Genomic DNA, 26268 nt, shown 5'->3' on the forward strand with positions numbered 1-26268 from the left:
CAGTCACCAGACGGATGACACGGGATCAATCCAGTGTTGTGTATAACGCTTATTTTTAGGCTTAAAGACTCGAGCCCTCAAGAGTCGTAAGTCTTGAGGACTCGACATATAGAATTGTATTTATTTATTTTACGCGTATGGATGTAAGAAATCGTCTTTGCAGCCTTTGAGGCGTTAAGCCTCGAGAGTCTTAAGGGTTCGAGTCTTTAAGCCTCAAAATGAGCGTTATTCACAACACTAGACTAGATCAATCACGAGTTGAGAGTGGCGAGTCTTGCAAGAGCAGATGACAGATAATTGCTAGAGTGAAACAGTAATATTTATAAGTAGGTAGGTATAGTCTGGCAAACCCAATGTGTGAGTAAATAAGAAGAAAAAAACTATCAATATAATCATCCCTTTTTCATTGTAGAAAAATCGGTACATGACGCTATTTTGTTAACACTTCTGACAAAGCTAAGACTGGGATATTTGGCATGATAAAACGTTTGATAACTTGCTTTAAATTACACGATATAAAATACAGATTTCTGCAGGTTATTAAGATAGCTGCCATACGCTTAACGTCGTAGACCTTTGTGTGGAATGTCCCATTGCAAAGTGACAGTAGTGACACACCACAGACCGGGGGAAGTTAACCTTTTCCACGCCGTGTCAAACACAAAAGCTGTCACTCAGACACCACATCATTGAAGTGTCAAAACTGAAGTTCAACTTTATGTATATACAGTAGGTCGATGTTGCTCTGTGGTCTGTGACCGATTAATCGGTCTTTGGCGTTGAACCTACGGTGCGGATATATCGGTCATTGGCGTCCAAAAGGTTAAAGCGACGACAATACACGGCTAGGGAAACATAATATGAACTCTTCTGGACTCCTATTTTCATACGATTTGACAGACAGACAAGTTAACTGTTAAATATAGCTTGTCGAAGCACTGTCTCATTTCAAACATAGACAGAGAGAAACATACTATCTTTGTCTTACACCAGTACTAGCACCCAAAAGAAAAGGATGAGTATAGTTTTCCTTGCTCTTACTGACTGACAAATTGGTTTGACCAACTATAATTACTGTCTCATATCCACCAGGCCGTGTGACAATTGTCACCCTGCAGAGACGACACGCCGTACATTGCTGGTCCAACAAGTACCTAAATATTGACGCTAGGTACCGTCGTTACTTATGTACCCGGAAATGGACAGGAAATTGTCAGTGTCAGATGTCAATTGTCAGCTTGGTGAAACAGGCCCCCGGCCCCAGCTTCACATTGTCAGTATTGTCACCTTGCAATGGCATATCGCCTTACATTGCTATATCTACATACGGTTCTCACTTATCGACTCGGCAATGTACCTACAGAAATGTGTCAGTGTCAGGCATGTGTCAATGTGCGCCAGGGTAGGTAGCGCTTCAGTCAAATACAAATCATATATGTATGACATATGACATTACTATCATCATCAGTAGTACAAAGTCGCTTCCCGCTGTCTGTCTGTCCCTATGTGCATACATAGGGACAGACAGATCTTTAAAACTACGCAACGGATTTTGATGCGGTTTTTAATAGATAAAGGTTTCAAGAGAAAGGTTTATGTATAATTTGTTTATCTGTGCGAAGCCGGGGCGGGTCGCTAGTATTATTATACATATTAGATATTTATATTTTAATAGGTATTAAATTTATCATACATTGAAAATGCTGCTTGATATCTGTTTGGCCCGAAGTTTAACTGGTGGAGAATGCCTTCTAGTTTTAAGTTCGCCTTTTGTACAATTTTTGTTGTGCAATAAAGTTTAAACAAATATAACTTACATGTACAAAGTGTAAAGTGAAATTGACATATAGGATGAGCGTGGTAGGTCCGTGTATTGACCCCTCACCTATATTTGAATAATGAATAAAAATAAACGTTACTTTGTACATTTTGTGACGCCACGAGTGAATAAACTTTCATGTTATGTACCTACGTACTTATACATAGTTGTACATTGAATATTGGTCAATTTATTAATAAATTAATATAGGTACATTTAAAAAAAAACCATCCTGTGGACAAGCATAATCGTAGAGTTATTGAACTTATTGATTAGGTACACTATGTAGATTTAAAGTAAAAAATACGTGTTACGTAAAAGTTAGACTGCTGAAGTAGATGGCGCTTTACGTATATGTTTTGTGGTGCCTGAATTATCAAATGTCAACTTTTGACAACTAAAATTACTGAAAATCGCGCTATTTACCTACATTACCTGTCAAATACGAAACACGAATTTGTCACATTTGTACAAAGTTTTCGTCATATGTAATTAATAGGCACTTAACATTACTGTGGCTATACTGGAAATACAAAATATACAATTAAAAAAAAAATGGTTATTTCAAAATACTCGATTTGTAGGTGGCATGTGAAATGAGATCCAAAATACAATGTGTCAAAAGACATCAACGCGCAACGCCGAATTTTATTTATTAATGACTAGCGACCCGCCCCGGCTTCGCACGGGAAGTCGGTTTACAAATTATACACCAAAACCTTCCTCAAGAATCACTCTATTAATAGGTGAAACCCCCATGAAAATCCGTACAGTAGTTTTTGAGTTTATCACGAACATACAGACAGACGCGGCATGGGACTTTGTTTTATAATATGTATTGATATTGATGATTGATAATGTTCTTAGCTCAATTTCAATTGTTTCTCAATTATCTGAAATAAATTAATGTTTTATTTTTATTTTTTTAGCTGAGCACCTAGCGCTAAGCTAATAGCTAATCATTTTATTGACTGTATGCATTTGGACAGATTTATGTTATAAAAGCAGCACAAAACATAATTAGGCCCAACCTTGGACAACGATAGGTACCTACTGAATAAAAACTAGGTTTTCGCCTAATGTATTCAGAACCTCAGGTAAATTGCATTGCTATCTGATGCACCTTGATTTTTTGCATCAACAATTTTATTAAGATTGATATCTGAACAAGTTATACAGCGAAATAGTAGTTTATGCAACAGTGATATAATAAGGGTTCTTAAAATTCAAGGGTCGAAGTTACAAAACGAGACGTAGTCGAGTTTTGTAAAAAAAGACCCGAGAATTTTAAGAACCAATTATGAGCTGTTGCATACATTACTTTTTCTATGACAGCTGCAGCAAAAAAAAAAAAAAAAAAAAAAGTTATTATTAAAAAAAAGAGATTATTAAAAAAAAGAGTTATTATTTAAAAAAAATTGAGTTATTATTTAAAAAAAAAGAGTTATTATTTAAAAAAAAAAGAGTTATTATTTAAAAAAAAAGAGTTATTATTTAAAAAAAAAAGAGTTATTATTTAAAAAAAAAAAAGAGTTATTATTGTAAATGAAAACATACCTCTTTCAATCAAGATGATCGGAACTTGTATCTTTACAAAAAATAAAGCAGTTGTATTATACTCATAAGATGACTATGCAATAAATGAAATATGAAATATGAAATATGAAATATGACTGCTAGCAGTCATCTTATGAGCCTATAGACAAAGCATTCAAATGACATTGCTTTAGATATCACTGTCAGTCATTTAATTGACACATTTAAGTGCTGGAGTAGAAAAAAGCTATAATGCGTTTCTTGTGCGTTGCTGCATATGGCAGAAATAATATACCTACGTATTTTTACCGTACTTTAATGTTGTAAAGTGCACAATTTAATTACAAAATATGGCTCAGACAGTGAACGGAAATCAGAGAGTTGCCAGACTTAAGTAGTCATAGCACAGAATAAGTAATAGTATTATCATACAGAACGGACACGCACCGCCCCGCCCCGACTCGGATTACCTCGCCCGCGACTGGCCGCGACATGAATGTGTGCGTAAGTCGCTCTACTGAGATTCCGTCAGGATTCCGTCAGAAACTCAATGACGCGTGTACAGACGTGCCGCGCACACATATAAACGCAAATCATTTTTGATGTATGGCGTGTCCGCCCTGTGGTCATGGGCAGGATATTGCTCATAGAACCATGGGGCAGAAAGATTTTGAGTGACGACCATGAACTGCAAAACAGCAGGAAAATGATATCGGCGGACAACTGTTTCACTTGAGATTTCAGATAGGGTCGCGATATGCGAAATGGAATATCTTTCCAAAAGCCTGGTTTTCTCCCCAAAAAACCTGAAATTTCCATCTCCTGTCGATTTTTTCACATGAGTATACATTTTTCATAGTTTGTAAATGTCGAATCGTTTAACTTTAATGATAGAGGTCTCCTAAAGACCATTTTCGCGTAGAAGCACAGAATCAGATAGCTGTGCGCCTTACGCCCTCGTGGAATATGGTCTAATAGGAGCTTGAAATTTTGAATGAGGGAATGTCTTAAAGAAAAAAAGTAGGGAAGCTGTTTTACCTCGGACAGTTTTTTCTTTTATGAATTTTAGAAAAAAAAACTAATGGTTGTAGAATTATTGTTTATCCGAATCTTATAAGATACATTAATAAACTATCTATTACGATATAAAATTTAAAGATCAGTTTATTTATTTTGATGGGATACGTTAACGAAAAAAAAAGGGAAGTGTCCAAGGAACAACACCCCTGATGTACCTTGGTCATTTCCCGTTGTACCTCGGACATGATAATTTTAATTAATTAATTTATTATTTAATCATAGAAAAAATATTTATATATGAAATCACAGATATTTTTAGCATATTTACGCCATTGAATAGATTTTTCTAGTACAATTACCTTCGAAAAATATACTTAGCAATGGTATTTTTTTTATTTTGCCTAAAACATTTTATGCATTGTTTCTAAAATTGATTACTTGGTAACTTATAACGCATATAACTAATAATTATAAATACGGTAAATATGAAACCTTAAGTTAAAAAAAATATTTTCAGTAAGTAGCAAGTACGGGCCAAGGTACAACCTATTTTCGTTGTCCGAGGTACAACAAAGCAACTGTTTGGACAAGTAAGCTTGGTAATTAGCACTTCCAATTGAGATTAGGGTTCACCCTATTTCATGATCCTACCATCGAGTACCTAATTAACTTAAGTTTAACTTATTATATTAAGTTTTACTATCTATTAGCAAAACATGAAATAATCATCCTTGATGTAAAGTTCGAAATACTGACTTTTTTATATTTTAATTTTTTTCTTGAGTTACCACTGTTACCAGCCGCTCTCAAGTTTCGTTGATAGCTTGTTTTTTATACTTAATAATAACGTTTCAAATAATATAAATGAAATATTTCAATAACCGTGGCAATGTGAAAATATTTCCATATGTCCGAGGTAAAACCATGTCCAAGGTACAACAGTTTCCCCTACCTTTAAGAAGGTACATTTAGTACCTTAAGAGTAGTTAAGTATAGTATATTTCTGTTATACATGTTTTAATGAGAGCTGTTAAGGAAAACTTCTGCTCACTTAATTCTGTTTGCTTTCCAAATAAATAAAATAAAAGTCGGATTTCCGCTCAGCCGGTCACAGGGCATACCTAGTTTAGTTGTAAACATACATAGGGTATGCATGAAGTCATTGACATGAGAACAATAAGTGTCTTGTGACTAAACGTATCGTCGAAACTCCGACATTTGACGCTTAATCGCGATTTTGAGCGCTCATCGGCCATTTTAGCCACGACCTAAAGTGTCAAATTGACACGACGCGACATGGTGTTAAACATTATGAGTGGTGCTAAAAATAGACGTTTTTCAATTTCATATATGTACGGAGCTACGTTTTATAATACATTATGAGTATTATGACATTGTCATCTTGATATATTATTTTTAATCTTGACTTTCGTACAAATTGATGAATCCACGCGACGTCTGTTATTGGGATTAGGTAGACTACCGAACTATAGACTGTTTAGAGTATAAGACTGCGCATGGGTGAGTGCTTCTGGTGTAAGTAAAAATACTACTTAGAGCACAAAGACAACTAAATCACTACATTTTAAGAGCACACCGGCTTCTTGTGCGTAGCGGTGTGCCGTCTCTCATAAGGATCTGTATATTACAACACGCACGTCTGCGCACAGTCACACGTATCCCGCGTGCGCAGGCCTTTGAAAGCTCTTGATTGTATGTATTAGACTTTTAAACATTACACTCAGTTACATCATACAGTTATTCCCATGTATACTTTACGTTTTTATAGGTACCTGTCTAACGGTACTTCAGAAGTTTTTCATCAACGTTCGTGGCTTACAGTTTATACAAAATATACATTAACATTATACATCCCCGCCCTACGCGGATGTTTTTAATTTCCTTGTAGGTACTTATTCGCTTATCAAAACACGAATGTCTGCCTTGACACCGTGATTAATAGTTTAACATCTACATGTATATGTATGTAGTAGGTATTACATTTGTCTCGATTACATAATCTTGTTGTGTTAATATAAGTTTGACCGCTATGTGTGTGCGTCTGTCTGTGACACCGTAGCTCTTAAACAGGTAAAGCGATATGGATGTTGTTTTTTTTATTTTAAAGCAGTTTTTCTAGCATTGGTTATTTGACATGTTTTATCAATATAGGTTCATCCGTTTCATGGCGTCGGGGTTCTTAGATTTTTTTATGAAGTTATGTGCCCCTATAACACTTTAAACTCTCACGTTTTGTACACATATTTAATTACAAAAATCAATTTAGTCTTTCCGTGACCACAGCTGGTACAACTCAGCTGAAACGTCGGAATTTAAGGTAAAAACAATGAAATTTTATGTGCCCCTGTTGTAAGTAATTATATTATGTACGCTGTAACTAGACCATAAAATTGTACTGTTTAAAACACAATTAATAGCTTATTCACGAACATCTGCTGACGTATACAACGTCTCGTTATATAGCGTCATCATCTTCCTCGCGTTGTCCCGGCATTTTGCCACGGCTCGTGGGAGCCTGGGGTCCGCTTGGCAACTAATCCCAGTAATTGGCGTGGGCACTAGTTTGTACGAAAGCGACTGCCATCTGACCTTCCAACCCAGAGGGTAAACTAGGCCCGTATTGGGATTAGTCCGGTTTCCTCACGATGTTTTCCTTCACCGAAAAGCGACTGGTAAATATTAAATGATATTTCGTACATAAGTTCCGAAAAACTCATTGGTACGAGCCGGGGTTCGACTTCGAACCCGCGACCTCCGGATTGCAAGTCGCACGCTCTTACCGCTAGGCCACCAGCGCTTCGTCTCGTTATATAGCGTAACATAGACAAAACAAGCTGCATTTATTTTCCCGCGTAAAAAACATGAATCTAGTATTTTAACTGGATAAGGCATGACGGGTGGGGGAAATGAGCGAACTGGATAGTCTTATGTATCTTTCAGTAGGAGTAGCAGCGAAAGCGCTATTCTTGTTTGTCCTTGTCACAGTCTCACATTTTTTTTATTCCCCACCATAAATTAGTATGGGTTATGGTGGGCAACAAATAAATTCGACCAATCATAGTGTCGCATTGCCTATGTTTTGTCCCTCTCGGAGGCACGCGTATACCACTGCTATAGGATCCTACCTTCTATGGTAAAAAAGGTATAATAGGAATTCTAGTTACACGTTGTCTAGATGTTATCTGTGGTAGCGTAGTGCTGTGACGGGTTGTCGATAAGTCAGATTTTATCGATGTAGTGACCAGTGAGGTGATGAAACCGAAAGTGGGCCGCAGCTGTGAGATATGAACTGATTGAACTATGGTAGGTTTGATATGCACATTTTTAATTGTATTAAGGATAATGGGAACTTAAACTTGTCCGTAAGTGCATAAAAATAGGGCATAAGAAAAAAAGTGAACCTCTTAGCCTTGAGAATTTCATAATAACCTAGAACAATTGTTTTTTTTGTCTCGGTTGGTACCTAGTAGATAGGTTGGGTTACTTTTTTCCAATTTGCAATATTCTTAGGTAGGTACAGATAAAGTAACATAGCATAATAATATTGGAGCGGCGTTAATAATAGCGTAAGCGCCAACCGCCATAAGGTACCTTTTGCCGTGGGATGTCACAAATTGTCAGTACTTAAATAAGAACAAAAAAAACATCCTTTTATTTTGGGGTCTAGTACTAGTGTCCGACAAAGACAGTCGGCGCGATTCGGGAAATGAATTAGAGATTCACTAGATATGAAATAGTAAAGATATGTGACGTTCCACGGCAAAGTGTACCTTATGGCGGTTGGCGCTTACGCTATTATTAACGCCGCTCCATTATTATTGCGGCTGCTATACCTTTTGCCGTGGCACGTCACATATTTTTACTATTTCATATCTAGTGAATCTCTAATACATTTCCCGAATCGCGCCGAGTATTTCTCTCTGTGTATGTTTGAAATGAGACAGTCCTTTGACAGACTATATGTAGTACAAATCGGAATTTAGTAATATCTTAGCTTAAGATTTCCAATGATTGAAAAGAGAATCAAAATATAAAAATGTAGATGTTTTTGTGTATGTACCTACTAAAGTAGTGCTGTCTGTTGAGTTTAACACACAAAACAAGTTAGAATGGCGATGCGACCAGGGTACGTGTCGCCGCCGGTTTTGAGCAAACATTCGCATGCTACTCGCCCGCGCTGACCGAAAACGAAGTAAACATGCCTTTTTGCGCCACAATAACCTTCAGATTAAGAAGCCAGACATCAAATCTGTCTAAAGGAGGCATATCCATTCACCAGGCACACAAGTTTTTACTACCGTTGCGCGAGTGTTAGTAAATGTGGAGAGGAACGAGCGGCGACACCGGTTCCGATACTAACTGCGCGCGATAGCCATTCTAATCTCTTTAATAATGTTCTGTGGTTTAACATTAACATAAGTAATTAATGTTGTTATACCTACTATATTAAAATCTTATTAATTAGTTTTTTAATCGGCTTCAGACACCCCTCAGTTTCCAGGCTACATTTGATAGTTAAACACAAAAACAGTAATGTAATTGACATGTTTACGTTTATGCAAAATTTCTTTTTTTGAGTACCAATTTTTTTGCCAAGGCGTCATTGACTTTGAAAACCTAATAAGTTCGTTTTTTGCAGTCTAATGATTCGTATTTGGGGGACACGGAGGCGTGCCTCTGTTTCTTAGGTACGAGTATACCAACCTTGACAAAGCTAATCATCTTGATATCTCCTTTTTAATTTACAACCTTGAGAACAAATCAAATTATTTTATTAAATATTTTGATTTGTGTTTTTTAAGTAGTCACACTACTATATATAAATTGTAAACTGAAATAGATGTCATATATTAAAGAAAAAGTGACAAGCCCTCCAGTGGTGAAGGCCAGATTCGAACCGGCGTCTTTAGCAACCCGGGCTAACGCCTTGAATCTCTTGGCCACCCCGCCACGGTGGAACCCGTCCCAATTTCTCGACTATATGCCATCTTACTAAGACTATGCGTCTTTGACCAACTCTTAGGGCAAGCAATATGCGCTTACCTATACGAATTCCTTACGGACTTTCTTTTTAATTACCTACTGATCCACTGACTCCGGTACTGGGAAGCTTGAGTGATAAGATTGTCGTGGACTTTTAGAATTTTCAGGATACGGGAAATTCTGGGAGCTGGAGCCGATACTGCGGTGCGGTTCTAAAGGAAATTTATACTCGCAGATGACTTACCCCGTTCGTCCGTAGTCCTTGTCCACAAAATCTAAAGCGGTTTCTTGTTATTAATATGCGGCGGGAGCGATGTTTCAGCGATGTTTTATTTTAAAAAAGGTCGAAAGGGAATTTTGGCGCAGTAGCGCCACCATTGGGTAAACTCCTCCCACCCCATCCCCAATAGGTACTACACTACACCCAACTCTTGTTCCACGGAACGGCGCCAAGTAAATTTTTCAAGGGCGATATACTACTTCGCTAATTCAACCTCCTAAAGACCAGCGTCCTAAATGTAGTACGTAAGACCCTAATCAATTTTGCTGTATCAATTTGGTAGAGTTACATTTAAACTGGTAAATTCTGACACCCGGTCGTCAGGAGGTTATTTAGGTAATTCAATAGACTTCATGAATTATATTACCTGAGGTCATTGACACCGGTTGAGACATAGTATTGATTCATTCACGAGACAATGGGGTGTTACCGATGCCTATCCACAGTATTAAGATCTTAGTTGTACTCTTCGGTGTTCTTCTCAGCTTTTTGGCTTAGGTAATTCAGAACTTTTTTTTTACTTTTTTTTTAATTGGATATAGTTAAGCATTTTGACCACAATCTCGCCCGGTGGTAAGTGCCGATACGTTGGTACGTTTACCTGAAAAAATCAAAGCTTCAACGACATCTTGAATTTTCAATGGGTCCCAAAGGGTTAACATATTATCCTAAACCTCTAAAGCTTTCGGACGCCAACATAAGTTCCTTAATAAAATAATATCTTAGGTATGGTCTTGTTTTCGTTACGGATATAAATGTCAGTTGACTAATTATTAAAATACGGTAAAAATATTTTTTGAAGTGAAAACTTCTTTAGCGGCGCTGTGCACTTTTTGAGGTGAGGAAAAAATTATAAACTCGTAACAGGTGTCACGTGACCGTAAGACGGTTATTTATTGATTTAAATGCCATCTAGTGAGTTCCCTCTAACTGGTATTAATATAACTCGAGTACTAACAGTGACGTGCTTAGGGGTTTCAAGTAATGCGACGAAATAACGCTAGATGGCGTTAACCTCAATTATACATAGTGCTGCAGACATTTTGGACTAGTCATTGAATTTTCACTTCTGCAGGCACTCCCGGAGTGCAACCCGTTGTTTTTTTATTAATCCAAACTACAAGAGACTTAAAGAAACTGTTATAGGAAATGGACCGTCATTGGACCGATGCGAGGGGTATAAGAGGATAGGGGAAATTACGCAAATGAAACAGACTGTAGGTACCTTTTTGGGTTTTGAGCGTGACAAAGACAGAAACTCCCCGCAACACGTGCGACAGTGACATCACTCGAGCAATAAAATATTATTTATTAAAAGTAATAAAACGGTAATTTATCGAGTGGTTTTCCTCTACGTTTATTAATTATTTATTTCCTTGCAAATAAATCGCGGCTCTGAAGTATATCATGTGTTAAAAATCTTATAGCGAAAAGACTACAATTACGTAGCTTATAAACGGGATTTCCTTGTAGGAAACAAATATAATTAAATTTCTGAATAAATTTTGTCAGAGAATAAATATTTTGACTAAATAACTTGTTATTTAGTCAAAATATTTAAAATTTAATTTAATCGTCCTTATTTTATTATAAATTGCGAACTCTACAATTTAACTTAACAAAATGAAACACAACTTCGCTTAACTTAACAAAAGTCTAGGTGAACGAAACAACATTAAAAATAAATCTCATTTCCACCAGCGCAAACTATCACGTCACAACACCGTAAAAAACTTAGAAAAAGTTTAGACCATCGACAAAAAGCATTTTTTTCTATACGCGCGCTTTGTAGCGCTGCGCGCAGGCGCGGCGACGCGTCGCAGGGCCGCCGACATTGACAGCTGTCAATCAGATTCAATATGGCCGCTCAGCCGGTTACACGGGCCGGTATCTCAAATCTGATACTGGTCCGTGCGATGTTAGATGTATTTTTTCTTGGTTGACACGATTGAAGGAAAAACTGCGACTTTCATGGAACTAGTTATGGATTGCTGATGTAATAAGCGCTTGGCCATGACTTACGAACACGCGATGTATTTTGAGTCTAAAAGACCATTAAATTTAAACGAATATCACGTATATTTTTGTTTATACAGCTTATAACACCAGAATAACACACTTGGAGTGTGCACTAAAAGTAAATAATGTGCTATTGTAACATCAAACATAGCAAAATAATTACCCGAATTAATGGAAAGTTTTAGAATTATTTTGTACACATTTTAGGTACTTACTTAGGCTCAGCGACACTGCACCTACTATTACCTACGTGTATTAACACGAACTCAAAACTATACCTTTAGTACCAGTACTGCTGAAGAAGTATTTACATACATTTATACAGTTATTATTTTCGTAGCTACGGAAAATAATTTCATATATATTTGAGGATATTGTATCGGTTTAAAAATAGATAACGTTGTAAAAATAGGTCGCGCGTGAGGTAACGACATCATAACAAACAACAACATTACCAATGAAACCTCAACAGTAATCTAATACACAGAACTTAGTTATTTTTGTTTTTGTGCTAACAGTTTTAAATCTCTCCCTACATAAAAGCTATGATTTCTAGCCAATAAGGAAGCAAATCAAATTCGGCTGCTCTAGATATTAATCATAAATCATCCGAATCCGACATTTCATCTAGGGTTGCAACAAGCGGAATTCAACAAACTTTTCTCACGACCCGACTCTTAACAGTCTTAACGAGATTGTACTTATATAATTGCTCTCAGGGAATGTTATTCTTTAATTTATCATAACAATTTGTCAGAGATTTATGTAACAATTTTGAAATGGATCCATTTGAATCTCACATAGTTTATGTTTAAAATCACTAAGAGGACATTATCATTTCCCAGACAGTAACAGTAAAATAAGTACGTATAGCATTGTGTTTTCTTGTTTTTCCGTTGTTTTTTCTTGTCATTCCATATACCTACGGCTTAAACATGCCCTTGAAAAACCTTCCACCAAATTCGAGACATTTTTAAAAACCAGAGAGAAAGAAATCTTTACTTTATTTTTCAGACATGGGACGGCCACTAGTGACGTGACATACGCGATGCAACGCGTCTCCGTGACGCAGTTATCGACCGTCGAACTAGTGTAGTGTTCCATCGATACGTCTGGTTATACCACGAATGAACACCCTAATGCTGACAACAACTGGATCGGTAGACGATCAGCCTTTGGACAGCAACATGTCATTTTCATCATACAAGTAAGTACTTGTCCGTATTTTTATTTAATCAGGGCAATTGGAACATGCACCTGACATCTAACCGATATTTGAATCATATCAGCTACCTGTCGCAGGCGTCTCGCTCGCACAAGTGAGAGCGAGATAAACTCCCGAATGACAGCTAACTAAAATGATTCAAATATTATTTTAATATCAGTTTGATGTCAGGCGCACGATCGAATTGGCCTGAATGTCGTGAGGATGTAGCTCGTCGTCAACACACCGAATTTTATTATATTTAGAGATATTTTTGTGACCTGACTTTACAAAGTTATTAAAACTATTTTCAACTTTACAAGTCTAAACCGTCAACAATAATGCGATTAACGTATATCAAGGTACCTATTTAGTATTTATCTAGAGGATAATAGCTTCTGTGAATTAATTACAGCGGTGTTTTTCTTTCAGTCTTGGCATAATTTTGCACGAGCTATATTTAAACTACGTTTTAATAGGACATGAACCATATTTGGTCAGTAGAAGGAGTAAGATGAGATTATACACTGTTTGTGTCGGTAGAAAAACGTTTAAATGATACAAACTTAGACAACCCATAGGTTTTTAAATTTGCCGTCTTTTAGCGACATAATTATTTGTCCAGACTGTCACTAATTCAAATTCTCCTTCTTTATGTATAGTTCAAATAAACCGTGAGCGTGATATATTATGTGTTAAGGAAGTATTTAAAAACTTTTGAATTACGACATTGAATAAGTATTTACTTGTGGCAAAAATGTATAAACTTATTTTAACTTTACAGGACTTTGACTTTTTATAATAAATTTAATCGTTATGGTGCATTTCTGTCATTTTTGTGTTACGTCCAATTGAATAAACAATTCGAACAAACAATTAAAGTACCCATGATTCCCCAGAAATCGCACGGAATCTTCATTTTCGGTCCAACTCAATTCCGATCACGTTTCCTCATCAGGAATAACTTTTTAATTATATTTTTTCATTATCGTAACTGTATTCTTAATGATATAATCAGCCAGTGTCGCTTTACAAAAAAGGCATCATGTGATCGTAAGTTAAGTCACTGGCTACTTACTAGTGAGGGATGAAGCCATTTATTCAAAAAAACACACGAGGACCTTTTGGGCAATCGAAAGCAGAATTCAGATGACAAGATTACTTATACTTGGAAATGGTCACAGGCTTGGGTACATCATTAACAGCATTACTCGCATTTAATTATTTTTTTGTCATGGCAACATCGCCGTCCTATGTTGATGAGTCTGTGGCGTTTCCCGCGCTTCGGTTTCGCGCGGACGCCCATTCCATTTTCAAATTTGTCAAAATTTAATTAGGTACGTTGTTTTAAATGTAAGATGACGTTAGTAATATTAATATGGCATTGGATGTTATGTTTTCTGTCATAAGAGGCGAGATTTTATTTGCGGTTAGCCAATAAATTCATGTTTATAGCTGGCTATATAAATGCTTTGCTTCGAGGTTCTTGTAATCATCCTTGATGCTTTATACGCACCTATACGAAGATATCTATGTAGCAGCTTAGTGACATTTATAGGTACCATATTACAATTAAACATGTGGTTGTGATAAGTATATGAAAAATGTATAAACTTACGAATAAAAAAACTCATTAGAAGTAACTTATACCGTGAGTAATCTACTATTAGTAACTACACAAAGACTAAGGTGTGTAAAAAAATATTGTTATCAGACATTAGCGGGATAGAATGTATGAATAAATAATAGGTTATTGCTCCTATTAGTTTGAGTTATCTTCAACTTATCAGACAAAGATGCTGGTTACATATAAGATTGCGTTTATTGTGCAACTTTGGGGTAAACGTATGATTCTCACTTCTTAGTAGTTATGACATGATGAGTGATCATTCACGTAGGTGAATAAGGAATGTAAACATAATTATACTATAATAGGTACTCGTAATTTGAGAGAATTTGAGTTACTTTATGTATTTTAAACTCTTGTTTTTTTGATCTGACACTATAGTACATCAATGCGTGTGTGCAGGTGCTACACACTTAATTTAATATCAAACTTTTCAAAATGATTTAGGAGTAAGCACCCAGGTAAGTTGTTTTGATACCAAGCTTGGATGTTTAGATGTTCATAATTTGAACTTTTTGCTCTGAGAATTTGTTAGCGATTTAAAGTGGCTGAGTGGATGACAGCCGCTTTCGGGAGTCTATCACGCTCCCACATCAATTTCATAATCTATAAAGTAATACAGTAATTACGGGCCGCAAAAAGCCGTTGCCCGATGAATTCGTCAGACGGTTACAGTCCTCAATCGGGCACCTTTCATTTAAAAAAAGAACCATACGCCATTTCATGTCAATTTTTGAATTATTCATTGTGCGAATGCGCAGCGCGAGCGCATCAATTGATGCAAACAAAAACTCACGCTCGCTAATCTTCGCCCGCTTTCGCCGCTCTTCGGGCGTCTTCGGCTCCCAGTGTTGCCAGCCTCAGCGTTTATTATTCAACTAGTTTTTGCAATCACGCAGCGCAAGGACATAACAGGGAATGCATTTATTTGATAAATGATTATTTTTTCCCGGCACACAGGCTTCGGGCATTTTTTTTCTGTAATTTTTCGGTGTCAATATTGGGCGTGCTGTTAATAATAGCTTCATTCATGTCCATTCAATCAGAAAGGAAACATTATGCCGTGTCATAATAATCTGCCGCTCTCATAACATACTGTGATTTTTATCGGAGTTTTAATTTTAAACAGATTGATTCGATAAGATAAATGGTTTACTGATTCGAAGTGTCAATTTATATTTTACTAAAGATCAGATATGGGTGTGTCGATGATTAGCTGATTTATGAAAGCTTTAAAAGACATAATCAAAATTAATTTCGAGCTAAGTTGGTCGTCAAGCCAATTACAAGTATCATCGTAATGCTTTAAGTGCAGAAAAAATATAGTATTCGAATTTCCGACCGTTCATCCCCCGGCACCCGCCCGCGCCCGCCGCGCCGCGCCGCGTCGCGACCGTACGTGATTGGTTTATTAATTAGACGAATCATCGGCGGGTTCCATTTTTAAAAATAGGCGGGATTCTTGCTGTGGGACTTTTCTTTTTAATTTCGGCCGGCGTTGAGCGCAATTAGACCAGCCAGTGTACTTTTTTGTCGTCCCCTTGTGGCTGTAAAAGTCGTTATAAGCGCTGTTTAACATACCTAATTAATAAGGCAATCTCGCTTACCGTCTTGTTTCTTGCGTTTCCATTGTCAGTTTGCCTTGTGATTCATCATTTGATATCCAGTTTGGCGTCTTACAAGGTTTGCGGAAGTTATCTTATGACCATTTTTTTTTGTAGAGTGCAGCGTATAGGAACATAACTACTTCTAGCTCTGCCTTTAACCCTATATCTTCACTTCTAATGATCTAGATTCATCCATAATGAGATTTGAACATGTATCAATAATTACATAGACGTATGCAAGTAGGAATGCATTTTTGACAAGTGTTTCTTAATCCGAGTAGGTAGGTAGGTAAGTACTTACACCTTCGATCAACACGGGCTTCCGACAGGTCGGAAGGGATAGGCCCAAGCGATATCTTGACATTCAAATCATTCTGCCATTTTTCGCGGGGGGGAACGTGCACACAGTCGCACTTCTCACACACTTACATACAAAATCCAATCTGTAATGACGACACAAATACATAGAAAATGACACCCTACACAGACAAATCTTGCACACCTCGATCTGTTTTTGTGTACGGACGAGTCACAAGCGTCACAACACGCACACTAACACATTTTCGTCAAGAGATGAGAAGTCGGATTTGTCGCTCGACCGATCCGCAATTTGTACTGGGCGAGAAAAATCGATAAATCTAACAATTACATGCAACTAAAATATAATAATTGTGTTTAAATGTAATTAAACGTATGATATGTAAAAAAAATATTACATGTGAAATGTAACACCTTCTTTTTGTAAATTTGATGTCCCCGACCTCTTTTTACAACAAAAAAACGAGCAATTGGCATTTTTTCTGCAGCTGTGTTCACTAGCGCGTCTGGACTCGGTCTAGTTTAAAATCCGAGCGCAACTAGTTTTGTTACCCGCGCTAGATCAGTTGATCTTGTACCTAGGCAGAGGGGAAATAGTGCGAATGCCGCGTCCCTTCCGTGTTGGTCGAAGACTTACACAAATACAAATTTAAACATAAGAAAAAATATAATTTAGGTATAATAATAGGTAATAAAAAAAATCAATTTTGCAAAATGTGTTGAAATTTCTAAAATTATTACAAAAAAATATCGGTTTTAAGTTCTTAAGTTCACTTCAATCTGGAATTACTTAAATTTTAATATTATAAAGATTGTCAGTTAAAAATGTGGTCAAATGGATCAAATTATTATTGAGCATCAGTTAGCAATACTTCAGCACTCATATTTTATGTTTTAAAACTGAGCCAAGTCGACGACGATTAAAAAGATAGGTTTCAAAAATCGAACGCAGCCGAGAGTTGAGGTCAACAGCAAAATAATATAAAAAGTTTGTTCGCGGTCCGTCCCAGAGTTATGTCTCCTGGTGAATACCGTTAGGATGCCTTCCAAACTTAAAAAGATAAAAAAAAACTGAAAACTATTCCAATTGCCAGTATTCGGAATCCGTTTTATCTGCCAAAGAGATTTTTAGAAATGTTTTGATCATAGTTTTGATCGTGATACAGTCTCAGGTGCAAAATAAATTTTGCTGTGTAGAAAAAGACGAAAAATTCACAATATTATGTTATTTAATGGCATAAAGTTGACTAAAAACTTTTTAAGTTTGCTGTGAAACTTAAAATTTGCCTTGAAACGTTTTCTAGTCTGGCAAGCCAAGTTTGTTGGCGGGTTGCTGGGGAGCCGACGCGAAACGCTTCACACGCGACTTAGGACGTCGACTCAGACAGAAAGGGGAAGGCCCCCGCTCCGAGTCGTTCCTCGTGCAAAGGCTGTCCCTGGTGATCCAGCGTGGCAATGCTGCGAGCATCATGGGCACCTTTGCTCCGGGAACGACTTGAAGCGTTGTCTTTTTTTTTAATTTTAATTTGTAATTTTAGATATAAATATTAAATTTGTTCTGAATTCTGTTATTAATACATTAGATATAGTTTGTCAGTAGAAAAAGGCATAATCTATGAAAACGGTAGGCGTGAAGGTTCAAACTCCTATACAGATTTTAAATCTACGCCTTTTTCTACTGACAAATTGGTTTGTCATACTATAAATATATTTTCTTAAATTAAAGGATAAATGCGAAAATTTGGCTTGAGCGAATATGGCTTGCTGTCGTCTCTAATTAATACTTACAAAAAATAAATTATTAAATGTTATTTGGCCGTCTCCAACAGAAAGAAAATCTTAGAATAAGTAATACTCACAGAGTCACAGTGCATAGACCGACCCATGTTGCCGTTGTTTTCATGTAAGTAGTAATCATACATCCGACGCACATGCGTATTTCCGTAATGTATTCCAAACGATTTCAGTGGCCAGCACAGATTAGCAAAAAGACGCGCTAGCGCGATCAGATAAGTTTGTCATGCTACCCGGAGCCGCAAATAATCCCCTGTAGTGAGTGTAGACAATCCAGCCAGCGAGCGAAACATTTCTGCGAGTCGGGCACCCGACAGGCCCACTGACCGCCGTTACTAAGTAAGACGGGACATAAATTCTTCAAAGGGCTAAACAAAAATAAAAAATCACAGAAACTCCTTTAAGAGAGCTACCGAACTATAATTTATGGGAGGGGACCCGCGATGGTCCGCAGAAAAATAAAAAAATAAACACAAATTCAAAAAAAGAACGTTACGTTTCCGAACGGAGACGCAAAACGGTGAAATTGGAAATAATTTTGCGATAGCATCGCGCTCGCCGGTACCTTTCAATTTCTTTATACGTTTGCAAATTTGTTTTTTGTTTTGTCGCAAAGTGGAGTTATGGTCGGGAGCGGTCAGCACGAGTCGCCGATATTAGTAGTAAAGTTATTTTTAACTTGGCAACATTTTATTTCGTCGTGGCAACACTGACAACCGCCGCCGTTGCGAAATAATTGTCAGTAATTATCGTATCTTTAACATTTAATGCTTGTAAATACAGTGTATTTTAGACATCATAAAAATAAGTAATTAAGTTTTTGTAGGGAATTTACTTAAGTAGTGGATCTATCTTTACGTAGCGCCAGACACTGAAGTACGAGTATGTCTTTTTAAAAGGTGGTTTTATTTTTTAAATGCAAGACACGTAGGTGCCTTCCGTTCGTTTTATCATCTTCCTTTTGGTTTAAAGTGAAGTTTCGAACAGTGAATAGTACTTATATTTTGCAAAACATCTCCAAGCATCTAAGTTACTTAATAATCTTAGTATCTATGTTAGGTAGAGGTTCTGAAGTAACTTAATAGTGAGTTCGGTAAAATCCTCTGTGTGATTACAATTTTGGCAAAAAATCAAGGTCGTTTTTTTTTCACTGATAGCTGAAATATTTACTATACCTGTCGCGTCGAATGATGGTCCCTATGACAGTAAATTTTTATATGGTAGCAGTAGTAGTGATCACGTACAGTTTTTGTAGACAAGTTCTGGAAGTTTCGCACATTAATTTATTTAATAATGTAACATTTTAGTAATAAACATACGGTGAAAACATATTTCGGTGAAAATATATTTTTTTTAATGAAGCCCAAGTAAAAGCATGGGTATACAGAAAATACATACCAAAGAAGTATACATACAAAGATAATTGATGTTAGCCCCGATGCAGTGGAATTCGTGTAAGTAGTGAAAAACAAAAGAGACTATTATTGTTGAAATAATTGACTTTTTTTTTTAAATGTCCAAATCATACTGCCCTCTCCTACTAGCACTTATTGATTCTTTATCAGGTAAATTCCAACCCTAAATAATTTGAAAAAGACATATCTTTTTTCTCTTCGTACAGTTGTATTTCTTGTATTATAAAAATATTGTAGAATATTTCCAAATAAATGTATACTTACTAAGTATTAGTCTTAAACAGTTTTTTATTAACATATGCATCGAGGCTCGCATGCATACCAACAATATACTGAATTATAACATATTTATAAATGTAGAATATCTGGGAGACCGAGCTTTGCTCGGAAAACAAAAGAAACTTAAAAATCCGCATTTTCCCAGAGATAAAACCTAGCTAGATCGACTTTTCGCCCCCGAAAACCGACCCCATATAGCAAATTTCATCGAAATCGTTAGAGCGTTTCCGAGATCCCCAAAATATATATATAAATAAATATATATGTAAGTAAGTAAACAAGAATTTCTCGTTTAAAGGTATAGGTAGATATTTTTCATATCTTGCTTATAATGTCAACCACACTGGCGAAGAGAAAGTAATTCTTTTTTAATTGCGTCTAAACGGCATCATTATGCCATTACACGGACAGATTTAGATCAAGACAGTGACAGTGAAGGGAATTTACACGGCAAGGTAAACGCCCCAGTGCTTGAAACTGCCCCATTAGACACTTTCAATCATTCGTGGCATTCCAGAAAAGTGTCGGGTACGTGATGCTATTTTTTAGGGTTCCGTACCCAAAAGGTAAAAAATGGGACCCTATTACTAAGACTTCGCTGTCCGTCCGTCCGTCCGTCCGTCTGTCACCAGGCTGTATCTCATGAACCGCGATAGCTAGACAGTTGAAATTTTCACAAATGATGTATCTCTGTTGCCGCTATAACAACAAATACTAAAAATAAAATAAAATAAATATTTATGGGGGGCTCCCATACAACAAACACGATTTTTTTGCTCTATTTTTATTGATGGTGCGGAACCCTCCGTGCGCGAGTCCGACTCGCACTTGGCCGGTTTTTTTTTATAACACGAGGTACTCATAAATCAAATCAAGTGTGAACAGGCACCTTCTGGGCGAGCTCGCTCCATCGTAGGCCACGTCTTCGCCTCGGCTAGTCTGTGGCCATGAGTAGACCCATTTATAATACATAATAATAATAAAAAGCTAAGAAGCCGATGTTTGCCATCATGACGTTTGATAACTTAGCTTCAAATGCAACTAAATAGCTATTAATACAAATTTCTGCAGGTTATTAAGGTATCTGCCATAAATACGCGTCACGTCCTTAGGTTACAAAGTAAATATTTTTTGTGGAATGCCTCAGAGGTGACAAAAAGGGTTTCAATGGGATTAGTGTAAAACATTGAAGCATTTACCTCTCTAGGGTTTGTTTTTACAAACTTTTAGTTAAGTACCTTTTAATGTTCGTTAGTATAATCTATACATATGTATTATAAAACGAAGTCCCCCCATCGCGTCTGTCTGTTTGTATGTTCGCGTCAAACTCCTAAACTACTGAACGGATTTCCATGCGGTTTTCACTATCAATAGAGAGATTAATGAAATTAGAAATCAGAAATTTATTTGCTTAAAACACGGTCAGTACAAAGGTATACAGAGGTTACACATGCATGGAAGCATGCATGAGGAAGGTTTAAGTATACAATTTATTTAGGTTTACCCGTGCGAAGATGGGGCGAAAAGTTATGCTAGTAGAGTATAATATTAAGTGAACTTTTCGGGTTAGACTGATGGAGTGAAAAAGGTGCATTGGGGTAACTTCGAAAATTGCAAATACCTAATATCTACTAAACTAGAAGCACTTTCTGCTGTAGTAACAGTAGGTAAGCAAGATGACTCGGTAAGCGTTGCAATAGTACACTTCACTACATTGTATAAAACAAAGTCGCTTCCCGCTGTCCGTCCCTATGTATGCTTAGATCTTTAAAACTACGCAACGGATTTTGTCGTCGCTAGTATCTACTAAACTAGAAGCACTTTCTACTGTAGCGACACTACTTAAGCAAGATAGCTCGGTAAGCGTTGCAATAGTAAACTTATATAAATTAAATTCGTTCTCTGTGCAGACATCAACAATAAATTGTGTAATTTTCTTACCAACTTCCTTACCTGTTATAGGTACTATAACACAGTATAGATATAGATAAACGATGATATACTGCATGTAGGAAGGACAAAGAGTGTTTGCCCTAACAAGTGCAGTGATAACGTTACACAAGCTATGTCAATACTGTGCGATAAGGAATGTGGACCTTTTGGCAATCTGACTCAACTTGGAATCACGACATAAGGAAATAACCTAATGGGATGTTTTACTTCCGAATAATTATATCTATTTTAACCTTTTACCAGCAATTTTTGATCGAGCGTGCTCGTGTCGCCAGCGACAGTAATTGTACCACGCAGAGTAAGGTTGGCATAATATATAGTTACGGGAGTTATAAATGTGCTTTAAAAACTAAATTAGATCTTTGTCTTATTTATCAGACTGGCGAAATGAGCTGGATATGTAATGTCTTATATATCAGACTCTGGCGGTTAAAGGCTTAATGGCTCATTTGCAAAATTTTCATAAGAATCACAGTAGTCGCAAATATAATTTAACCTAATGTTATAAGTCCGTCCTATTGTTACTGGGTCAGGGTCTGCTGATGCTATTCTCAAGAAATCGAGGGAACTCTTTCAACTATTATATGCTCACCTTTCGTTATTTGTTTATTCTTTAAAGTAACTCGTTAAAATTATCTCTCGGCAAACGACATCAGGAAAAATGGACCATAAAGTGATTGATGGAATAAGAACAGTTTTGAAAAGTAACTCCTTTTTCCCAACTAGGGAATAAATCTAATTATTTTTATTAAATATTCTGATTCGTATTTTAAGTAGTCACAGTAGGTATGAATTACCAAGTCCTCAGGTAGCCGAGGCTGGCAAATCGGAGTCTTCAGCTTACGTGGCTAACGCCCTGACCACTAATCCACCCGACCACCACCGCCTACCGGTTTGTGGCTACTTTTTCTACAGTTTATGACATTTATTCAGTTTATAATCGCTCCTTTTCTGTTAAAGGTTAATAATAATACCCAAGCATGCTGATATTTGTCAGAATTCTCTATGAATGCTTGGATTCCACGGCTTTCCTCGAAGAAGTTGTTGACACTCCGTCTCCCAGTAACGCATGTTTTGATCGCACAACAATGATGTTTCTCTTCGCGGAGTAAACTGTATTTCTTTAATATACGTGAATGATAATCTATGTTGCGCGTCAACTGTTGCTGGGTATCACGGGCTGTTTTAACAGAAGTTAAATGAAGGAGGAGATCGTTAAGGAGCCCTCTGATTACCAGTCCGCCGAACTATATCGGCCTGTCAGAACAGTCTGAACAACTGACAGGCCGATATCGTCCGGACTGTATAATCAGTGGGCCCCTTTAGACTGTCTTTTCACTGAGGCGGAGATAAGAGGAGACTAAAGTCCTTTCTCAAGCACTAACAGTGCGAGCAGCGTTCACGACGGCCGTGCTTCGCGGTGCGCCAAGCGACGTAGATGTGTTTATAAATGTAAGGCCTGAGTAGACGCTCGAGTTGAGCGTGCAGCGGGGCGGGGCGTGCGGCGTGCATGTTAAACAAACGCAAACGTATAGGAGCGGCCTTAGTGCACGCTGTTCAAATCGAGCGTAAGCCCGACGCCACGCTGCACGCCCCGCCGAACGCTCCGCTTCGAGCGTCGACTCAGGCCTTAGTGTAAGAATCATTAGATATTTTGTGGCCAATCATTTATAAATATAAATGTCTCTAAACGTTACATATTCATCTCTTTAATAAGGATTTTAATCGTTACATATCCGTATAGTGCTTTAAAATAATATTTATATTACAGCGAAGTTTAATATAAACTTTGACAGAAGGTAGAATCAAAAGCAAACGATGTGTAACGTGGGAAACAAAATACATGTTTAATTATAATATAATTCATAATCGATTAAATGGATAACTTTGAAAACAATATTTTTTAATATCTAATCTAGGAATGAATTTTATGGGATTTTTTTATATTTTTCATTGGAATGTATATTAGTTATATTAGAAGTAAAGTAACTTAAAACACTTTAACTAAACTTGAAGTAGTTTATAGTCGCAATTATTAGACTGTGAATCACTGTCCCTAGCTAGGGTTTTGCCAGTGCATCTTCAAATTAAAGAACACATACATACATACAAATATCCCTATAGGCTCCATACTTGGTGTACCACTCCGAGTATGAAATCTTAGCGTGGTCCAACTCTGAGGATTACCTACAAGTGTTTTGACCTATGAGGCTACCACCAGTTTGGCACTGACATAAACGCCATCGAGAACGAACTTACTTTCTATGCATCTCGCTCGTACTCGCGTATTAGTGAATTACGTTCTCGATAGCGTATATGTCAGTTTCGACATTTTCAGTGACTCATAGTACGGGCTCTTATGACATCTATTTCAGTTTAGAAATGTTCTCCAAGTTATTACGTTTGAAGGAAAATATGGTGGAATTATAATATCAAGTGATATACAATGGTTAAGTATGGCAAGTGCAATGTGCAACTGATAAGGTATCAGCGAGATAAGGATCTGTTATCAGGGATGCAGCGGAGCACGACGTATAGTTTAGACAGCGGGTGATGGTCATGTTTAAATGGTATACCTACCTACTATAATATGCACCTAGATTGAGGAAAGGAATCAAATATAGCTTGAAATGAAATCTTTGCAAGGCTTAATGAAATGAATGAATGAATGAAATGAATTAATGAATAAAATTAATTTATTCCAGAAATATAAGATTAAGATTAGACTTTTCGAACTAGTCGCTCGTGAGAGTCAGGATGGCGTGTGTACATCAACAAATGGAGCTGCGGTATACGTCAGGAGTTAGTGGTACAACTTTGGAATCTTTCGTTTACTTGGCTATTAATATTAGCACGAGGAGATAAACATCAGTTTTGCCCCCTTGTAGGTAAAATAACTAACTATGAGAGCCCATATCCCAGTTCAATTGAGTTTATGTGTTAAAAAAAAATCATTCGATATCAGATTATCCAGGGAACCAGTAAGAAAGAAATCTTGGTAATGCTGATTTACCTAGAATAATTTCATGACCGGATGACTCACTTAAGCCCGAATTTCAAGAGATCTCGAATTGAGTCATCGCACGTAGTGAGTGTCAGCTAAATTGTTGAACAATCAAAGTTTAGTACACTCAAACATAAATAAATTAGTATAATTAATCGTGTGCAAATATTACTGAAGTGCCGTTAAAAAGTTTAAAGATTGTGAAATTTTCTACGTGGGAATATTTCGGAAACTTCTCATATTTTTAAAATTGATTTAATTTAATGTTAAGAATTATGTCAAGGAGACTTACCAACTTTTATAAATAATTTCATTGTGATGCACCATTGTTAGAAGCTTGAATTAAATATATGTTATAGCTCATTAAAAAGCCTATTACAGTAAAAAAATGGAGGTGTCTCTGTTTCACAAGTTAGAAAAAAATATATATTGAAAAATGATGACACATAAATTTTTGTTTTTTTTTTACATGGAGTGTTATCCGGTTTATAGGGACAAATTGCGGGTATTAACTAAGTGTACTATATGTGCAAAGCACGAAGTAATTCGTTGCATTTAAAGGGAAATTGCATGGAAAATATTTTTTATTTTATTTTTTTTGTTCAAAAATAAGACGAGGCGAATGCTGAAATTTAGTATAACACTTACAAATCGCGTGACCAATCATCAGAAAAAAAATCAGGCCGAAAAGCTGTTAAGGCACAAGATGGTCCCTTATCCTGCCACGGCCAAATCCAAATATTCCCACCTAACTACATTACATTACCTTTATCAGGAATCTGAATAATATATTATTACGAATGCAATTTATTTTGTATTAAAGTAGTTGTAAAGTTAATACACAGATATGAGATAAGCAATTTAATCGGAAGCGTAATATCTTTTAAATAAACTTCAGTATATATGTAGCTGTACGATTATTATTTAGATATAAGTATGTTTGTATCAGATTTAGAGTTGTATTGTGCCTTTCTTTGTTCTTTTATGTGGTGGTCAAAATTGTGGGTTCAAATCTCGGCTGTGCTGTATACTATACCTAGCAGAAAATATAGTTTTCGAGTAAAACGCAAATATATGACTTAAAATCTGGTCGTGATCCTTATCAGACCACAGACAAGAATCTAAGTGTATATTCTACTATGTTGTTATACACTACTGACTATACATTATTTAAGCTTTAACATAGAACACTTTGGTTAATCTCGCACACATTGAGATTAAAGTACAGTCGCCTGTAGATAAATCTTAACCCACTTTAAAGAAGCTTGTATACTTCATAGGGATGTCCGAATGGTCGAAAAACATTCAAACATTCATGAAAGATTCTAAGAATACGCGGGATTGCTTAAGCCCCTATTAGTACACGGTCGGTACGTTGATATCACGAAG

The 26268-nt window shown here is 36.6% G+C and overlaps 1 protein-coding gene and 1 long non-coding RNA gene across 2 annotated transcripts in view; one reads left to right on the forward strand and one right to left on the reverse strand.

The window, feature by feature from the left end:
• Positions 1-26268, reverse strand: part of LOC134657883 (uncharacterized) — a 485626-nt gene that overhangs the window by 419949 nt on the left and 39409 nt on the right. The gene's annotated exons all lie outside the window — the stretch shown is intronic.
• LOC134657810 (transcription factor Sox-17-alpha-A) overlaps positions 12693-26268 on the forward strand; it is a 143359-nt gene continuing 129783 nt past the window's right edge. The window contains exon 1 of the mRNA XM_063513377.1: positions 12693-12885. Within this exon, the coding sequence (XP_063369447.1) occupies positions 12806-12885 (80 nt within the window). The 5' untranslated portion in view covers positions 12693-12805. The remainder of the gene's footprint in view (positions 12886-26268) is intronic.

Source organism: Cydia amplana, chromosome 21 (genome assembly GCF_948474715.1).
Source record: "Cydia amplana chromosome 21, ilCydAmpl1.1, whole genome shotgun sequence".
In the NCBI taxonomy this organism is placed as follows: Eukaryota; Metazoa; Arthropoda; class Insecta; order Lepidoptera; family Tortricidae; genus Cydia; species Cydia amplana.